The sequence below is a fragment of the Podarcis gaigeae genome (assembly GCF_964106915.1).
Source record: "Podarcis gaigeae genome assembly, chromosome: 2".
NCBI lineage: Eukaryota > Metazoa > Chordata > Lepidosauria > Squamata > Lacertidae > Podarcis > Podarcis gaigeae.
In genome coordinates this window covers 64,575,326-64,595,744 of record NC_139679.1, presented here as the reverse complement: position 1 = coordinate 64,595,744, position 20,419 = coordinate 64,575,326, and the positions used below count along the sequence as shown (strand labels likewise).

General features: G+C 42.2%; 1 protein-coding gene across 3 annotated transcripts in view; it reads right to left on the bottom strand.

Moving 5' to 3' along the window:
* Window positions 1–4,948: 4,948 nt before the first annotated feature.
* LOC310839802 (proton-coupled amino acid transporter 1-like) overlaps window positions 4,949–20,419 on the bottom strand; it is a 45,233-nt gene continuing 29,762 nt past the window's right edge. For all 3 annotated transcript variants that reach the window (XM_083728740.1, XM_083728741.1, XM_083728742.1), the window contains exon 11: window positions 4,949–10,368. In XM_083728740.1, the coding sequence (XP_083584866.1) occupies window positions 10,106–10,368 (263 nt within the window). In that variant the 3' untranslated portion in view covers window positions 4,949–10,105. The remainder of the gene's footprint in view (window positions 10,369–20,419) is intronic.

Here is a 20,419-nt window from a genome sequence, read left to right as displayed (position 1 = left end):
CACTCGTAGCCGAGAAGGATTGTCTTCCATGAACACGGTCTTAACAGTGAGTCCGTAAGTAACTGTGGAGGCCAATTCTGGATCCACACGTGGGGACATTGGTTTCCAGGCGGGAGTTGTTCACGGTGAGGGTTTGCCAAGTGTGCCTTCCTCTTAGCACGTTTCTCCCTTGCGTCCTGAGTTCGAGTGTCTTCAAAGCCCATGACACCTTTGGAGTCTGTTCTCCAACTGGAGAGCTCACAGGCCAGTGTTTCCCAGTTGCCATGTTTATGCCACATTTTTTTAGATTTGCCATGCAAGAGTCTTTAAACCTCTTTTGTGTAAATAAACGTTATATCACAAGGACACCATAGTCTTTGCTGTGCCTCAAAAGGAAACATAGACCTCTGGTAAGTGCCTAGAAGTTCTAGATTATTGCATCGCTCAGAGAATGGGGTGACATGCAACAATAGTCTTTTGAAATGATAGACTAAGATGTCGCTATGCCTCATACTTGGAGTATCTTAAAGAATCTTGCAACTGGGTCACAGAGAAGGACATGTGGTCCAGTCCCGTCCCGCCCGGCCCCCCCCCAAACTGGTCCCCAACATCTGAGGGCAAGACTAGGCATTCCTGTGTAAATAATCAACCCATGGAAAGTATGATGTGATGATTGCTAATTCCTCGGGGATGTTTTTGAAGTCATTTTGGGAACTGTAGAAAAATAACAAAAAAATACATTTTGTCAGAAGAGTAAGCCACACATCTGACATACAGAACTGGCAAAGTCCCATGTGTCGGACTCATTTCTTGTTTGCCATTGCAAAAGGCCACTTGACACATTCATGGACACCACTCAGTTATCCGGCATTTTGTGACTTGCAGCAATGTGAACTGCCTCCACTGAGGTTTCCCATGTAGGGAGCTACAGTTTTTTGATGCATAACATTTACATACTGGTTTATCTGAGGTTTGATACTTGGTATGGGTATTTTTACTTAGGTTCACAGTTTTATAGGATTGGGGTTGGGTATCCTCACAGTCCCCCTCCAAACCTCTAGGATTCTAGATCCTAAAAGTGCCAAACTGGAGATAGTTTTAGGATACGGTCACTATTTTGCAGGTGGGATAAATGCACATGTCAGAAAAATAGTTTTGCATAATGAAAGTGGGTTAAACAATTGTTGTCTTAGCTCAAAAAATCCATTATAAAAAAGCCCATTTAGTAAAGAGGCTGTAAAATGTATTGAAAAGTTTCAGATGAACAATTAATCAGAAGATGTATTAACAACCCACTACCAAAGTGGGATAAATACTCCTTGTCATCTAAACCCTCTACAAACAAGTTGGGATGCATGCTTAGAAAGACTAGCCTAACCTTCACATATGCTTTATGCAAGCAAATCAGGATGCTCAGTAAACAGGCTGTTGGAGTCATTAACCGAATAGTCAAGTATGTTTCTTTGCTAGGGAGATTGCTCACCACCTACTGGACTCTTTTGCAAGGAGAACTTTTGGAATCAGGGCTTCATCTCCTCCCTCACAGCAACGGCCCATGCAAACCAGTGCCTGCATAAAGGCAAGCAGCTTGTAGCTGCAGCTGAAATCTGTGAGTTGCTTCAGACTAAGTCACACCCAGAGCACAATCACTGTAATCAATGGACACGAGTAATGTTAAATCCATTTATTTCAGTGGCTATATTTTGAGTATAGGTAAAGGTAAAGTAAAGGTAAAGGATCCCTGGATGATTAAGTACAGTCAAAGGCAACTCATCTCACTTTCAGGCCGAGGGAGCTGGCGTTTGTCCACAGACAGCTTTCCAGCTCTTGTGGCCAGCGTGACTAAACTGCTTCTGGCACAACAGGTCACCATACAGAAACCAAAGCGCACGGAAACACAATTTACCTTCCCGATGCAGCAGTACCTCTTTATCTACTTGCATTAGTTTGCTTTTGAACTGCTGGGTTGGCAGAAGCTGGGACAGATCAACAGGATCTCAACCCGTTGCACAGATCTGAACCACCGACCTTCCAATCGGCAAGTCCCAGAGGCTCAGTGGTTTAGACCACAGCGCCACCCGCGTCCTTACATTCTGAATATAGTTTTATACAGCCCACTATAAGGCAAGGTCAGTGCTGGGTATTTCTTTGGCACTCTGAAGGGGTCCCCAATCCCCAAAATATGATAGGGAACAGTGTTTTGTGGTGTGATTTGAGCACAAGTGGCAGTTCACAGCTTAAAACTGCATATTTGTAAATAAAAGCAAATCTTTGAGAATGCCGCAAGCCTTGTGTGGTCCTTTTAAAAATGAAGTGAAGCTGCATACACACAGGAATCATTGGAATTTTTCACCTCTCAGATCATTGGTGCAAGCATAATGACGTTTTAGTTGTTGCCCATCATCTACTCAGTCCCCAGGAGGAAAAAAAATCACTTGTTTGAATGTCTGACATGGCCAAGATGTACAGAGACACAGAAACCCTGTTTACTGATTTCTCTTCCCACACCTCCGAAGTATGATTTCCATTTTTCACTTCAGAGCCTAAATGTGGCAATCTCAAAATTGGGTTTCCAATTTTCAGTACGAAAACATTCTAATTTCACAGACTATTAGCCAGTGGGGCCATGTTCTGAATTCTAAATGAGAGATCATAATGAAAAATGAGAGAGATCAATGGCAGCCTTAAGTTGTTGCAGTCCTACTCTCCAGAGTGTGTGAAGTGCATAAGAAAAAAACAATTAAGAGACACTGGATCGTGGCAATTATGCTATGATATAACTTACATTATATTTCACAGAGCTAATTTTTGTGATAAAGCACTGCTTTTATAGGTGATGTCACATTTTAGAAAATAAACTGAAATCAGGGAGCAAAGTTAGCTTCATGAGTAATTCTCTAGTTGCACTTTAAATGTATATTATTCTTCTGATGCAAATGCACCCTAATAATTAAAAAAAAACAAGCTGGGATAAAACCAACTTTAAGCGCTTTAATTCTGCTGCTACCTTCAATTTACTTCACACAAACAAATCACCAGTGTGTTGGGAGACTGTGAAGACTCCCTTTGCACACAGGATCCACACACTGGGAAGAAGCACTTGCAAAGAATCAAGAGTGACATTGGGATCAGTAATCAGGGCATCAGTAATCAGGGATGCATGAAAGCAAGCTGGAGAAGGAAGAGAAATATTGGATGTACTCTGGTCATCTCTGGACATTGATTCGAAAAGCACAGGAGATGCTTCTTCAAGCTACCAATTGCAGACTTGTTTTAAACTCAATCAAACAGAATCTTGCCTCGTTTTATTGGGCAGAAGAGAGACAGTGTGGTGTGGTGGTTAAGAGCGGTAGACTCGTAATCTGGGCAACCGGGTTCGCGTCCCCACTCTTCCGCATGCAGCTGCTGGGTGACCTTGGGCTAGTCACACTTCTCTGAAGTCTCTCAGCCCCACTCACCTCACAGTGTTTGTTGTGGGGGAGGAAGGGAAAGGAGAATGTTAGCCGCTTCGAGACTCCTTCGGGTAGTGATAAAGCGGGATATCAAATCCAAACTCTTCTTCTCTTCTTCAGAAGAAACACATATAGTCATGCATTGAAACATCATGTTCATTAGTAGTTTAAAAGGCAACAACTATGCTGTCTGGGCAAACAGAACCTCAAAGAACACACAGATGCTCAGATGTTGGAGTGTTTCCAAAAACTTCAGATTGACGCTCAAGTGTCAACATTTCCAAGTCCTCCCAAGCTATCCCAGTCTGAGAATCTAGGACTTCAAGAGCCCAGGTGTTGGGATTTTGTTTTATATATTCATTCACTGGGAAGACTAGTTTACAACCACTGATGTCATTTCCAATTTCATATTGATTGGCAAGCCAGACAGATGGGTGTTATAGTCTGTTAACTATTAAGTCTGGGCTTAAAAGGTTTGTCCTGAAGAGGACACAGTAGTTGAGAAGAGAGATGGGAGGAGTTGGAGGGAAAATGACTGGGTGTTATGAATAATAAAGATCTCATTAGAAATTAGTCAAATCTATTTCTTATGGATAATGGGGAAGATATAAAAATGAGTTATGATTATTTTTATTTCACTCTCAGTAAACCAACACCTGCAGTGCACCAGGAAGTCATTATTCAGACTCAAACAAATAGACACACTGGTTTCCCTGTCACACTATGGGGGTTGGTTTACTCAACCATTCTAAGATTGCATTATCACCAACTCCTGCAGTTGTGAAAAGCACTGTGTTTATTTTGCATGAATTGAAGTCCCAATTGCATTGCCACTAGAATAATAATATAATAATTTATTATTTATACCCACTCTGGGCGGCTCCCAATCAAATATTAAAAACACAATACAGCATTAAACCTTAAAAACTTCCCTAAATGGCATTAATAAAATGCTGTCCCATACAAAGAAAACAAAACAAAAACAAAAAAAACCCAACCCGAAAAGTACGATAAGGAGAAAGTTCCCAGCTTAGTTTTCTTCTTGAGAAGCTAGGTTACCATGTATCTAAATTTTCCTTCCTTCAAAATGGGCAATATCCCATCACATGAGCTCCCAACTTGCAGTCAGGTTCAATCCAGATACAGTACAGCTCTTAACACCATTGTCTGTGGGAACAAGGCCTCAGAGCAGGGCGGAGGTTAGGATTAGCCATAGCCAATATGGCCAGTGGTCAAGGATGATGGGACTTGTAGTTCAACAACATCAGGGCCAAGGGATTGCACAGGTTGTCCATTCCTGCAACAGTGTGTTACCTTGAGATGGCTTTAGGACAGCCCATAAAAATACGGTGTCTAAAGCATTTCTGTAAATTGATCAGCAAAAGAAACCTACATTCTGAGAGACGAAAAGCAATATATTTTAGAAACTGAGAACTGTTTGCCTGAAAACAGTCCTCTCACAAAACAGTGCATCAAAAGTTGATGGTAAACATATCATTAAGGCATAATAAAGGAGAACTAGACAGTTTTGAGTTTATTTTTCTTCATTAGAACCCTGTTTCTTATCAAGATCTCATATTCAGAAATCATCATACCATTATTATTTTTGTTGTTATTATTATGTTATACACAAAATTTCCAGGGCTATTTACAAAAAGAAAAACACAGTGACAATTAAAATCCAGGTAAAACAAATCGGAACATACAATACTCTGTGCGACAGCTCACCAAGTTTCCGGTTAAAAAAGCAACCCAGTTCATTGTGTGGCTACCCAGTCCTCACCCACAGAGGCTTAAATAACTAAAATTAGTAATCTGCTGAAGTTAGATATTAGGAGACGTATACAAACAATCCAAAACATTCCAAACAAAGTCATGGTTGAATACTTATAAAGTAAAAAACAGACTTTATTGAATAATATATCCAGTAAAGAACATGATTCAGGTACAGCACCATTATACACACATACACAACTGAGCATTTCCATTTGATCTGCACAGTAGCAGCAAACAAAATATTTGCTTGCAACAGACAAATTTAGGCACAAATAAATACATAATGAATGACTCCATATACACACACACAAACACACACACACACACTCTTTTGCCCATCTTCAAAGCTACCTCTTCTTTCACAGCCATTTTGTCGATAATCCTATATATTTCCTTCTGCTTGGTCATTTTTGAGAAACATGAACATATCCCCCAATTTAACTTGCCCTAAAAACTGGTTTGTTTGAATCTGCCCTATATTATATATATATATAAAAATGAGACAACATAGGAAGGTCCTTCAAAGGAGCACAGCCATTCCCATATTCTCCTCTTGGCAAACCCAGAATAACCTCATGGGATTTCAAAGTAATCCCAGAGGCTGGATCTGCACAGGCAACAAGGCTCTCCCATAGTCTTCTATAAGGAGGCAGATAAATGTTGTGCTTCAATCTGGCAACCATGTTGTCTGTGTCATTGTGCAGATCTAAAGGTTACCAGTTTGGAGCTTTTGCTGTGAGTTTATGAAGGTCACAGCCAGCAATTCTCCTCCCATAGAAATTTAATGGAAGACCTGAGTTGCGTTTGGATCTTGTAAGCATCTTTCCCACAACTCTGATCACCATGGTGCTATTAAAACAACAATAATAAAAATAAATGAAGCATAAATTTGGTTTGAGACAGAAATGCCCTTTCTATCCTTTTTCAAAGTCAACACAGAAATAACAATACAGATGACTCTCATGGAGGGAGTATGTGAAAGGTCAGATTATTGTCTCAACTAGACCAAGAGACTATTTTGAAACTTCACCAGATATCAACTGTCCATAAACTGAGACATGGAAACCCTTCTCTGGATTTAATCACAAGGTGCTGGAAATGTTTAACATGGCAAAAATATTCAGTTCAGTGCCTCTGGGAAATCTCCTATTGTCTGCATTCTGTACAAAACACAACTAGGCCTTGGTTCACCTGCATGGTACTTTGAAAAGCAAGTAAAATGGGTACTTCATAAACCATAGATCTCCAAAGACCACCATAACAGTAACAAAGCTGCACAGATAAGAGCATTTGCCACCACCCAAACAATGCATGTTATATTTAGCAGTAATTCAGATATCAATCCGTGGTGTACCCCCACAATCTCCAGTTAAAGATTCATGGCTGTTAAAGCAGTTTATTTATCTAGGAGTCAGGTAGAACCATTATTCCCACTGAAAGGAGCATTTCAACTAATATTTAAATAGACTAGAAATTATTATGGAACCATTACAGTAACAGATTAAGACAGATTAAAATGTTTCTAAATGCAGTGGAATTGAATGTTTAATTCAATTGAATGTTTAATTCAATGCTGGACATTATGGGAGTGATGAAAGTCAAGGAGGACACCTCATAATACGAAGAGAAAGGAAGAGGGCAGCATTCTGACCCAGAGAATGCAAAAACCATCTTCTTCCAGCAGGCTATTTTTAAGAGGACATGCAAAATAGTTTAAATGGCACTCAACTGAGAAGCTGGATGAGCTCCAGGGCGAAACGAAGGCAACTCAGGTTTTCAGATGATTGCTTCATCGCCCCTTTAAAGTTCCCTTGTTCTGTTTACCCTACAACAAACAGCTGCTAGTCTTTAGACACTAATTGGACACTAAAATTTAAGATACAACATTGGAAGTGAAAGTCCCTATGAGTTGTAAGCCTAATGATTCTAGTAAACTAATACGAAACAATCAGAAACAGTCTTCAAGGAATGGACTGCCTAAATGCCAGCTCATAAAAAAGGAGTCCCTACTGTGAAATTACTGCTTAAAGCCATTTTAATTTTATCTCTTGTAATTTTTACTTAAAGCTGTGTGAGTGTTCTGTAAAATATAATCTAAAAATATTGTGCCCTAATTTCTACCTACCGACACAGTGGGGTTCTGCACTGTTAAGTGCCCACACTGAGGTTCTGGATCCAGTGGGCAAAACGTAAGTAATTTGAATTAATGTCTCAGCATTAAGTAACAAGACATTACAGTGGTACCTCGGTTTACGATCTTAATCCGTTCCAGAAGTCCAGTGTTTTTACTTCTATTTCTCTAAACTCCTGCCTTCCTTACCATGTAGGAAGAGAAACACTTTTCCAGTGTAAACCTAAAGTCTACCTCAAAGGAAAGGAGACATTTGTAGTAGTGTTATGAGAATTAAAAAGGGGCATAGAAAGCCATTCTACATTTCTCTGAGAGTGGTAGTATGATTTATATTGGAGACTAGTAAATAAAGCATCATGATTATATATTTAAAGCAAGAACATATATATATAGAGAGAGAGAGAGAATGAGTTAAAGGAACATTTTTTAAAAGGAAGTATGAATAAGTACTTCCTTACACTTACACTTGAGCAAAGCTATCTCAGAAACTTATTTCATGAACAGTAAAGTACAATGTCTGAAGTGTCATCTCTGGCACTCATGAAATCTCCCACTTCTAACCCCCAGGCCTGAAATTTGGGGTTCTATAGTTCTGTAAAGGCAGCCATACTGCTTAGCTGCTTTAAGTTTCTAGCTGCCATGCACATCATATCTTTCTTTCTTTAGCTGAGAAACTAAAAGTACAATTCTGCACAAATTTACCCACAAGCAAATCCCATTAAACTCAATAGGGCTTACACCCAGAGAAATAAATACAGGAATCTTCGGAAGCCTTGACGAATCAAGACAGAAGTGCAAGACACTGCAATGTAAGCTGTATGTATGTGCAAGGACTTTAGCAGTTATATTACATACTCAATAAATTAATGCCGTAACAAACAATTAAAATATACTTCTGAGCAATTTTTTTAAAAAAGGAAGTTGGTCTGCTTCCACTATAAAGTTTAAAATGGGTAAGTGTACAATACCATGCAACATACACTGAAAGTTAAGTTGAATTCCGTAAGAGTCACTTCTGAGTAGACATATTTAGGACTGCACTCCAAGTTATGGTTAGCTAATGTACAAAATTTGGATTTTAGACAAAATAACTTCATCAAATCAAGCTGGCACATTAAGTTTTGCTTTTTCTGTAAAACCTGTATCAAGAGAAGAGGAAATAATATAGTAGAAGACAAAAAATGCAAGGGTTTTTAAAAAAGACTTTTCATGTACATATTCAACACCTTTATTTTTTTGGTGGGGGGGCTTTGATTGGTTAATTTTTCAGGGCCTTTTAACATAGGACATTTTACTCAGCAGGTGTAGTAAAAAATGTACACATGTGAAGACCGCACAGATGACAATAAACAAAAGTCATGTTCAACAGCAAGCTCCAACAGTGTGCATAGGAGTCACAAGAGGGGCAGTCAAAGTCATCCCACATCTCTCTCTCTAGATGGGTGTTTGTTTTTCTCTCTCATGTAAAATGGCTCTCGTTTGTAGGCAGATTCCATTGAATTATGACCCAATACATGGGCACAGCATCAACAGTTTTGATTTCTGTACATTTTGTACGGTCACTGCTTCCTTTTCTTCAAAACTGTATGTTTAGTAACTGCTTGTTGCAACTTCCATTGCAAAACAGGAGAGGATGGCTTGTATCCTACAGTTGACTATGTCCTGCCGTGAATTATAATCAATATTACCTCCTTATTTGAAATTATTACCGTATCCTAAGCCCAATTCATACGTGCACCTTTCTCCCAGTGTGCTTGAAACCACAGAGTCTCAAGTATACCCTGCCATGGAGTACTGCTGAGAAGCAACAGAAACTGCCATCTTTTGCAGGCAGCCCAACTAGAGTGGTTCAAGTACTGTGCATTGTATTTTATTGTGCTTGAGTCTACCTACAACTCCGTCGTTCCTGCTGATATGTACCCAAAGGTGGAAAAGGGGGCAGGGCAGAAAGCAAGAAGGGAACATAACCAACAGGCTCTTCAATCTGTGCAATCCACTTTAAAAAACTGCTAACAGACTTCTGCTGGTTTCTCTCCTGTTCTGTGCTTGCTGCCACTTCCAAGTTATACATCATTTCCCCAAAAATGCAGATACACAATGCAATCAGTAAGCTGTCAGACAGAAGCATTTCAGAACAGCAGCAAAGAGATTCAAGGGTTTTTGTTTGTTTCAATCAATCCCATCATACTTCTGTCATGGAATCCAAGGTGGCATTCAAGTGGTTTCCAGGCGGCCTCCCATCCAGGCACCGACCAGACCCGACCCTGCTTAGCATCAGCCAAGTGGTGGCATCATGTGCCTCCAGCCCATACACTTGGTCTTGGGTTCTCTTCCCAAGGAATGGTAACATGATGTTTAAAGGGCTTTGTCGCCCTTTTGACAGTATTGGAATTATTAATTCACTAGATTCCAGAGGAGATTGTATAAACCAAGATCCCTGCGGACTATTCAGCATCATTCTATCAGAGAGACTCACACTGGCGCAGACAACAATATTCCACTCTTGTCAAAGACTAATAACCGTACTGTGCAGGTTCTTAAATCAACCGCCCCTGACTTGTACATAAAGAAGCATAGACGCGGATCGGAGTCCTGCCTTTTCCACTGTCCGCTTGCATTTAAATCAGCAAAATAAATACAGTTGGGAAGCAAAGAAGGGGCAACAGGTCACTGCAGTTGCTACAATGGAAACCAGGATCCAGCCAGGCTGACGAAATATTCTACAGCAAAGAAAAATAGAAAGGTGTGCACAGGTTTAGTGTGTCATTTATAAGGCACGGGTGGCGTTGACGGCGGTGGGAGTTGGTACGATGAGTTCAAAGAGAGACTCATAAGTTCCCACCACAAACCCAGCAAAACCAATGAAACTGATCAGGATATCTTTGGCAATGGTCAAGGGATGCATGCCGTCGGAGTAGTAGGTGGCAATGTGCAGGAGGGGCGGGATGATCAGGGCGAGGGCACTGCTGCTGATTGAGCCCACCAGAGAGATGACAATGCCCAGTCGAGGAATCAGGATTGCTAGCAGACCTGAGACACAAAGAAACAAGAGGAAATAAAAACTTGGTTAGGAATGCATCTGATTGAAAACATTTACAGTGGTACCTCAGGTTACATACGCTTCAGGTTACAGACTCCGCTAACCCAGAAATAGTGCTTCAGGTTAAGAACTTTGCTTCAGGATGAGAACAGAAATCGTGCTCTGGCAGCGCGGCGGCAGCGGGAGGCCCCATTAGCTAAAGTGGTGCTTCAGGTTAAGAACAGTTTCAGATTAAGAACGGACCTCCAGAACGAATTAAGTACTTAACCCGAGGTACCACTGTATTGTTAGCCTAAGTAGATGCTACAACAGGTTGCCATCGACTTTAAATGTATAAGAGAAAACAGAGCACTGTGGCTGATTTTTTTAAAAAAAAACCTGTGGATTTATCCAGCTCTGTAGAGCATAGGAGCCAACTCCTAGGAGCCAAGGTCTATTTTGCCCCCCCAAAAAAAAAAAACATTTGAGGGGCCTAGCCCCCCTAAATAGGCATTGTCATTCAAATGGTGTGCCACATCATGTTTTTAATTATGCGGGCAGGGCTTACCTGCCCCCTCCCCAATTTTTTATTCAAGTTGGCTGTAGTGGAAGAGATCAAAACTCAGCAGCAGAATGTTTCGCATGCATAAGATCCTGGGTTTAATCCTCAACATCTCCTAATTAAAACTATCTCAAGTAGCAAGCAATGCAAAATATTCCTTCCTGAGACCTTGAAGACCTGCTGCCACTCTGAAGCACACAACAGGACATGCCCCAGAGGCCACTGGGTCACAACTCTAGTAGGGCACATGATGAAAACTATAGTCCAATAACACTGGCTACGCCTGGAACAAACAGTATTGGGCTAGATGGGCAAAGGGTCCAATTCAGTGAACAACAGCTACAAAATTTCCAAAGAACCAGTCTAGAGGTACCTTCTAGCAGCAGAGATGGTACAGTGGTGGGAAAGAGGCTGGGCAATTTGGAAATTCAATCCCCAGATCTATCATGCTACTGAACTTTAGAAATACAGTGGTACCTCTGGTTATGAACTTAATTTGTTCCAGGTGTCTGTTCTTAACCTAAACCGTTCTTAATCTGAGGTACCACTTTAGCTAATGGGGCCTCCTGCTGCCACTGCGCTGCCTCCGTACAATTCCTGTTCTCATCCTGAGGTAAAGTTCTTAACCCAAGGTACTACTTCCGGGTTAGCAGAGTCCGTAAACCAAAGTGTTTGTAACCCGAGGTACCACTGTACATTCCATATGTTTACTCAGGAGTACTACAGAAATCTATGGTCCACTTGGAAAGAGAACCATATGATGCTATTCCACACTGCTACCATTACTTTAGATGTTGAAGACCATCACAACTTTTATGAATGGATGCATGAAAGGTCACATTTCAAATAAATGAGCTTTGGATTGAAGCACAAGTTTGCTTGCTTTCAGTTTAGCTCATTTGGGAGCAGCATAGCATCTGTGTTCTTCCAGGAAGTTTTGAGGCTAGGTTGAAAGGACCCACACACCAACAACCTCCCCTTCTATTATCCATAGATGAACAGGGATGTTGTTTCAGATCCACAGCACAGCAAACCCCAAGACTTCCCTGCCAGAGCTAGAAATTCCCAAAGACTGAGCAATGGCTGGGTGAGTGGACCTCCAGAGACTTGTAAGAGCAGCTGCTTCATACTCAAGGGGGTTACATGCCTGGGAAGGACATGGCTAGAGACTAACAGGGCCCTTTCCCACTAAAGAACCACAGATGAAGTCAGCCTGGCTCGTTCCCCAGCTCCAACCAGCCCCCTGGGTCTCAGCCCCAGCCAGCTGCTCATACCACTCCATCCTAACTTCAGAGGCTAGGCTCATAACCCCAAATAAAACCCTTGCAGCCTTAACATCTGGAACGCCCAATCACAGGTCCCTTGGGCCCCAGCCAAGTGCAACTCATCCCCTACTGTTTGAGAAAGCCACTTAAGGATCTTAAGGTACTACTTGTGCTACTGGCTTCTGGGCAACAAGGTATGAACAAGCAGCACATCATATTCATCATCATAATAATAATAATTTATTATTTATACCCCGCCCATCTGGCTGGGTTTCCCCAGCCACTCTAGGCGGCTTCCAACAAAACACTAAAATACAATAACCTATTAAACATTAAAAGCTTCCCTAAACAGGGCTGCCTTCAGATGTCTTCTAAAAGTTTGGTAGTTATTTTTCTCTTTGACATCTGGTGGGAGGGCGTTCCACAGGGCGGTTGCCACTACCGGGAAGGCCCTCTGCCTGGTTCCCTGTAACTTGGTTTCTCGTAGCGAGGGAACCGCCAGAAGGCCCTCGGAGCTGGACCTCAGTGTCCAGGCAGAACGATGGGGGAGGAGATGCCCCTTCAGGTATATTGGACCGAGGCTGTTTAGGGCTTCAAAGGTCAGCACCAACACTTTGAATTGTGCTCGGAAACATACTGGGAGCCAGTGTAGGTCTTTCAAGACCGCTGTTATGTGGTCTTGGTGGCCGCTCCCAGTCACCAGTCTAGCTGCCACATTCTGGATTAGTTGTAGTTTCTGGGTCACCTTCAAAGGTAGCCCCACGTAGAGCGCATTGCAGTTCTATCTCATCTCATTCTATCTCATCCTCTGCACAAGAATTTGAGCAGGTAATATTGTAAGGGAGTGACAGTCTTTGGAATTTATTCATGTAGGATTCTGACATATTCTATAGCTTCATTTATCTATTATTACATATGCATCCTGCCTTTCTTTCAAGAAACTCAAGCAGCCACACACCATTCTCCTCTTTCCCACTTTATCCTCACAACAAACCTGTGAGATAGGTTAGGTTGAGAAGCTATGACTCCTCTTTTAAAAATGCAACAAGAAGTTCATTTGCGCCTTAAGACAAACAATACTGGACTTCAGGTAGAAGAAGAAGAAGGAGGAGGAGGAGGAGGAGGAGGAGGAGGAGGAGGAGGAGGAGGAGATATTGTACTGAAGGAAATGAGAAATCAAAAAAGAACAACTAGGCACTCAGGTTAGAAGAAAACAAACACATATTGAGCTAAACATAAGCCAGACCATTTTTATATTGGGGAATTTGATAAAATGATACACAAATTTGCTCCAGCAAAGGCAAAGCTTATCAAAAACATGTATATCATTAGCTTCCATAAACCTCTGCCATCTTGCTCTCGCCTCTCTCTTCTTCTCTCAGCAGTAACAGTTTTGCAGGAATGTAAAAGCCCGTCTAGAGAGAAACAACCCTGCTTGAAAAATCTAAGATAAAACAAGTCCCATCCTGACAAATGTTTAAATGGGCTCATCTGTTCTCTGCTGCTTTTATGGATTGAATCTAATTGGACTGTGGAACAGTGGGGCTGTTTTTCTGTTTTATGATAATGCCAGGCTGATTGTGATTTATGCTCCGACCATTGTTTTTCAGGATCTTGGGCCTCTTGATAAGCTTTAAGCAGTGTTTTTGTATTGCATATTTGTTGTTCTTTTGTTTGTGTGCTATGCTACTCCTTTTGCGAGGATACACTCCTTAAAATAAAATAAAAACGCCTGTAAACAAGTCTATTAAATAATACAGGGCTGGGGAAAACCGTTGCCCTCCAGCTGTTGTTGGGCTACAACTCTCATGAGCCCCAGCCAGCCTGACCAAGTGCCACAAACAAGGGGAATATGATGCAGATAATTTGTTCTGTTCGGCTTGCAGTATATTAGCATGAGGCCTGGGTTGTGCATGCTGACCCACAGCAAAAATGCATTTAACACTAAACCAAAATCCCTGGCTTATTAACTTCTTCCTTGCTCCTCTGTTGTATCCTATGCATGAGGTGTAATACAAGCCAGGGCGCAGCATGTTGTAAACATAGACACGGTTTGTGGGTTTGCATGTTATGGGAAGCTATGGGTAATGGTTTCAAAACAAGCACAGGCATGAAGCCATGGTTGAAAGTTGGTCAAAACAACACACAGTACATAATGTTAATTGTCCAGATGTTGCATCCAGAAATTAAGCCCTGACACTGATGCTCTGAAGGCACAGTGCGTCAGAGAATTAAGACAGAGGTAAGCCTTTAAGTGGGATGCTGGTGGCGCTGTGGTCTAAACCACTGAGCCTCTTGGGCTTGCCGATCAGAAGGTCAGCAGTTCAAATCCCCGCGACGGGGTGAGCTCCGGTTGCTCGGTCCCAGCTCCTGCCAACCTAGCAGTTGGAAAGAACATCAAAGTGTAAGTAGATAAATAGGTACCGCTCCGGCAGGAAGGTAAATGGCATTTCTGTGCGCTGCTCTGGTTTCACCAGAAGTGGCTTAGTCAAGCTGGCCACAGGACCTGGAAAAATTGTCTATGGACAAACATCGGCTCCCTCGGCCAGTAAAGTTCGCGACTGGACTTAACTGTCAGGGGTCCTTTACCTTTTTTTAAGCCTTTAAGTAACATTAGCACATTCCTGTTTACCCATGCATTTGAATACTGAAAGTTTCTGTGCATGGCAACCTTGAAAATATCTCTGTGAATATACATAATTGTCTTTACTATGCTTTTAATAGCATTGTTTTAACACATGAGTTTGCCACCCTGGCCTTCTTTAGGGGGGAATAAATTTAATTCATAAAGTAATATGAGCCCAGCCAGATGGGCAGATTATATTATTATTATTATTATTATTATTATTATTATTATTATTATTATTATTAGAGTTGTTACCTGGGGGTGATTCTGCTGCCTGATGCTTCTGTGGTATTTTAAGGCATAGACAACTCCTGCTAAAATGAAGCAGTAAAAGAGGAGAATTCTCCATAATAAAGCGGGCTTTTGTGGGCAAAGAAAGTAGGGCACTTCAAAGAGAAGAATCACCATGACCAGAGAGAAGGAGAAATTGGTTTATTTCCTGAAAAAATACGGTGTGTTTTCAAAGTAGGATGTTGCTTTTCCAGTTCCTACAGGCTTCATATTATCAGTGAGAAGAACGCTCTCAATAAGCCTGGGGGACAAGGACAAATCAAATTGAGAGAGGGAGGCAAGCAACAATGCAGTATTTTAAAATGAAAAACTCAGCTGCTTTATGGGTGACACAGGGGTGGGGTGTTGGGGTGGGGTGTGAGCTTATTTGTGCTGCAAAGCAAGACAATGAATGCTTTGTTTAGATGAGGGATGGGGAGCCTGTGCTCTCTTTAGCTGTTACTGAGCTCCAACTCCCACAATATGCCCATTAGCCATCCTGGTAAGGTTTGGTGAGAAGTGGTGCCCAACAACCTCTGCTGTGCCACGGATTCCCCATGACTGACAAGGTGCAAGCTTCCAAGAGATGCAGCAGCTTCAGCTTCACTGTGAAACTGAGGAAAGTGAATGAAGCTATTTCACAGTGACGGAGTTCGATTTTAAAGAAGCAGGCAAACAAGTCACCGCCCTTATCTAACCCAAACAGCTAGGATGTGCCTGAACAAGCTGCTGAGGCTTTGAGTTTGGGAATCACGTTTTGCTGTTTATGTATCCCTTGGCAAAGGGAAGCTAACTTATCCAGATTACACAACATTGTCCCGAAGGAGCCAATTCGCAATTCAGTAGCAATGGATTTAAGCTTATGCAAAGACAGATCCCATTTATGTATTTATTTGCCATGTTTACAGACTGTCCTCCAGCCTTGGGGAAGCTTACAACAGCAAATCAAAAATGCATACATTCTATGTTTAGTGTATGCAAGGACCCCTGTCAGCAAATGCATCTGAAGTTTCAATTTCCCATGTGTCAACTTGACCATATATGTATGCATGACTTGAAAGCCACCAATGACCATTCACCATGACAATTAAATGGGTATTCCATGTCCAGACCCAGAGAACCTCTGACTGTAGTCTGCTGGAGGCAAAACAGAAGAGTAGGGCTGCTATCCTACTTGTGAGTTTTTCAGAAGCTTAGGGTTAGCCACTAGTGGAAGAGATCATGGGTGAAGTTACATAATTTGGAACATTGGATTTAATGGCCTGGGGCAATACATCACTTCACCTACAGTGGTAACTCGGGTTAAGAGCTTAATTCGTTCTGGAGGTCCGTTCTTAACCTGAAACTGTTCTTAACCTGAGGTCCCACTTTAGCTAATGGGGCCTCCCGCTGCCACTGCGCCGCCACCACACGATTTCTGTTCTCATCCTGAAGCAAAGTTCTTAACCCGAGGTACTATTTCTAGGTTAGTGGAGTCTGTAACCCGAAGCGTCTGTAACCTGAGGTACCACTGTACTTCAACATGTGGGAAGCCAACTCTGCTCTGTTTGGGGGGCCTCTTCCTCATTCAGCTGAGTGGAGTTTTGGTCTTCTACTCCAAAGTCCTGCCCTACCAGATCCGCAGCTGGACATTGACCAAAGCCCAGTGTTCTAAAGGATGCCTTACAATCATGGTGCCAGAACACAAACGTAACAGAAGGTGCCTTTCCCCCACAATTATTCAATGGTAGCTATTTGACGGGGACAGGGGTTGAGGGCAAGTAGCTTCCATTGAACTCTGCTGTCTTGGGGCCAGAGCACAATATTGTCTGGCCGTTTCTCAACATTATCCACACGGGTATCTACCAAAGAAAAGTCCAGGTAAAAAACAAAAACAACGTGGGAACTCATTTTGAAGATAATCTTGTTTTCATTTTATATGAAAGCAGTGCAGTGTGACATCGAAGAGACAACCTGACCTGGAAACACCTGAGGAAGAGTTTGTGTGAAACTTTGACAATTGCCTTCCCCACCCACAGCACACCTCTCAGATTCTGCCGTACAAAGCAAAAGTTTGTTGTGACTTAAGGAAGCAGGTTTTGAGGAGGACTGAAATGTGGGCTCCCCATTTTTCATGATTAAGGGCCTAACTTTTTTAATAAGCGTGCACAGGAGGGTCAGGCTGCACAAACAGCTTTTGAAGGTGCCCTCCAAAGGGGAGAGTCTATGGCTATGGGTTAAGAGGAGGAAGATGCTGATCGCAAGGAGAAATAAGCGGAAGCAGATTCATGTTCTCCCTTTCATCTCTACCTTCCCTCCATCCTCTCAAGACACAGCCCCCACCCAGGAGTGCTCAGCAGGACCAGCGGATTAGCTGCCTGTCCAAACACAGCGTCATGAGCCCCTTTATGACTCAGCCAATTGTCTCATCTCACAGGAAACAGGATTTTAAACGCCCACTTAAAAAAAATAAAAACAGATAGGCAGCAAAACTAAATTACCCAGCTGCAGCTCTTCAGCCCTCAGGAGACAACGGTTATGCTTTCCATAGATATCAATTCAAAGGGCTTTTAAACTAGACCTCTCTTTCCTTTTGCTCAGCACTTCAAAACCCAAAATTACATCCTCTCTTCAGACACCCAAGCAGTGACGCAGACGTGCTTTGAGGCCAGGAGATCATTTCAATTAATATTCATGCAACCCACTTAATTGCTTTTATCCTTGCTGAGAGCCCAATAAACTTTTACTTCCTTGCCTCTGACGGCACAAAACCGAACAAGGATATCTTCTAGAACGGAAACGCCCTTGCCCTGAGCACCTTTCCAGCACAGGTCTACTTCTTCCCCATCACCACATCTGGGGGAATCACTTGCAGCCACGTGCCATCGGCTACCTAAATCCATTGCCTTAAATCTTTGCCCTTCACTTCTGTTTGGCCCTGGATTCACCGAAGCCCATCTTTCTCAGTTACATGAACCTCTACCCACCATCCTGTTGGCTTTCCAACCAAGGCTGACAAAAATGTATGAAGAGACTTGCTGGATCAGGCCAATGGCCCATCTAGTCCAATATCCAATATCCTGCTCTCTCAGTGTCCAACCAGATGCATACGAGAAGCTCAAAAGCAGGACGTGAGCCAAAAAGCTCTCCATCCACTTGTGGTATTCAGGGGCACAGCAGTGTTCCACTGTAATAGGAGTGACTGACAGTGCAATCCAACATGGTTCCTTGAGTTTAATTTAGTGGGAATTTGCTCTCAGGTAAGTGAGGACTGTAGGCAAAGAGATTACTTTCTAAATCAGAGGATTCTATTTCAGAATTGGAAATCTCCAGTCCACCTGGCAAAACCAAGTGTGAACAAAAAAATGTCATGCAAACCAGAGCTACATTTAGGAGATTTTCTCTTTTTTTGTTAGAAATTGAGGGTCCATGGTAGGAGAAGATGAAAGCATAAGGCACCATGGACCTAGAAAGCATAAGGCACCATGGACCCTTGGATTCTAGTCCTAGGGTCTCTGGACTAGAATGCTGAGCCCAATTATCTGTACCACTCTTGTCATCATCCTGCCACCAACACAACTCAGGACAAAACTTGAATTGCAGCCTACCCACTGCTCAAGTCTGGTCTTACATTCTTAGCAGGTCTGGTTATTTCTGTACCGCTTTAGGCAATGGGTATCTTACCAGATCTGTTCCATCAATGCAAAAAATGATTTTCAACCTCCCTCTAGTTTGGGCCAGAAACTGCTCTTGTTTTTTTAGAGCTCTCCACGGTGATGAGGACTAAGAAGCATTTTCTTAAAGAGAATGGTTTACTTTTCATGAAGTCAAACCTTGCATATGAGGCGAAGTCTACACCAGCAGAAAGTATGTGTAAGGTTTTCTTCACATGCAGCAAGAAACAATTGTACAAGCACTCCCGTTGTACAGCACATACAGGTTTCTAGCATGCCAAACTGTTAAAAACCCATCTCCCCAGTTGAATACAGCGGTACCTCAGGTTACATACGCTTCAGGTTACAGACTCCGCTAACCCAGAAATAATACCTCGGGTTAAGGACTTTGCTTCAGGATGAGAACAAAAATCGTGCTCCGGCGGCGTGGCAGCAGCAGGAGGCCCCATTAGCTAAAGTGGTGCTTCAGGTTAAGAACTGTTTCAGGTTAAGAACGGACCTCCATAACGAATTAAGTACTTAACCCGAGGTACCACTGTAGTCTTATAAAATACAACTGTCCGCATTCTAAGATTACACTTAATTCAAAGGAGATAGAAAAGAAAGCAAGGCAAGTAGTTCTAACACCCCTTTTTGCTAACCACATCTTTTCTGGGCTCAGTAAGCCATTCAAGAATAAACATGGAGAGGAAGAAATTAATATAGCTGAAAAATAAACTTGGAGATGGGATAAATCTTTATGAAGACAGCTATACTTAAACATTTTTAAATGTAAGTGCATTGTAAGGGGCAAAAACATGAACTCCTGAATTTGCAGTATGAATGCAAAAAGTGCTGAGAGGACTGAAGCCTCACTGCTATAGCCATCTGTGCCACAGGAGGAGAGCAATCTGATAAATAAACTGAGGGCAGAATCTGCAGCATCGGCTTCAGGATATCAGTGCTGTTCTTATGCTTCCTGTTCAACACCACAACACCAAATCAAGAAGTGTGCAGACATGGCATGGATGTCACTCCTAACTCATCCTCCTCAAAAGGAATTTTGTTTTGGTGAAATTTCTTTTCAGTGGGTTAGATAGTCTCATTGTAATATATAATACAATACCTAAGCCTGCAAACCAGCTGCTTCGTTAGATCAAAAATGAAACCTCTTTGAGCACTCTATGCAATCTGTGATGTAATGGCAGCTTCCGTTATAGCACAAATGCTCAAACTCTTGCACATCTGTGATCTCCAATGGTGCTGTGAAGCACCCATGGACTGATGCATCAGTTTCGGTTGCAGAATTTGCTTCTGATTCTAATTGTGCCTAGTAGAATAAAACAGCATTTATTGGATTAGTCTGGACCAGGGATGTCCAACTCCCAAGAGACTGCGATCTACTCACAGAATAAAAAACTGGCAATGATCTACCCATGGGGGGGTGGGTGCAGGTCAAAGTTGTTGGGGGTTTTTTAGGGAGCCAAGTCTGAATTGTCAACCATTTTTTAGGAGTGCAGGTCAAGGTTGTTGAGCATTTTTTAGGGGGGGACAGCAAATACTTCTGCCGCTTTTGTGGGAGGGGCCTGCGACATAAATCGATAAACAATAAGTCATCCCGCCAGCGGAAACTCCGTTTTCCGTTCTTGAAATCATGCATGGATAAAGGAAAGAGGGAGGGGGTGAATTCTCCCTTCCCCCCGCGGA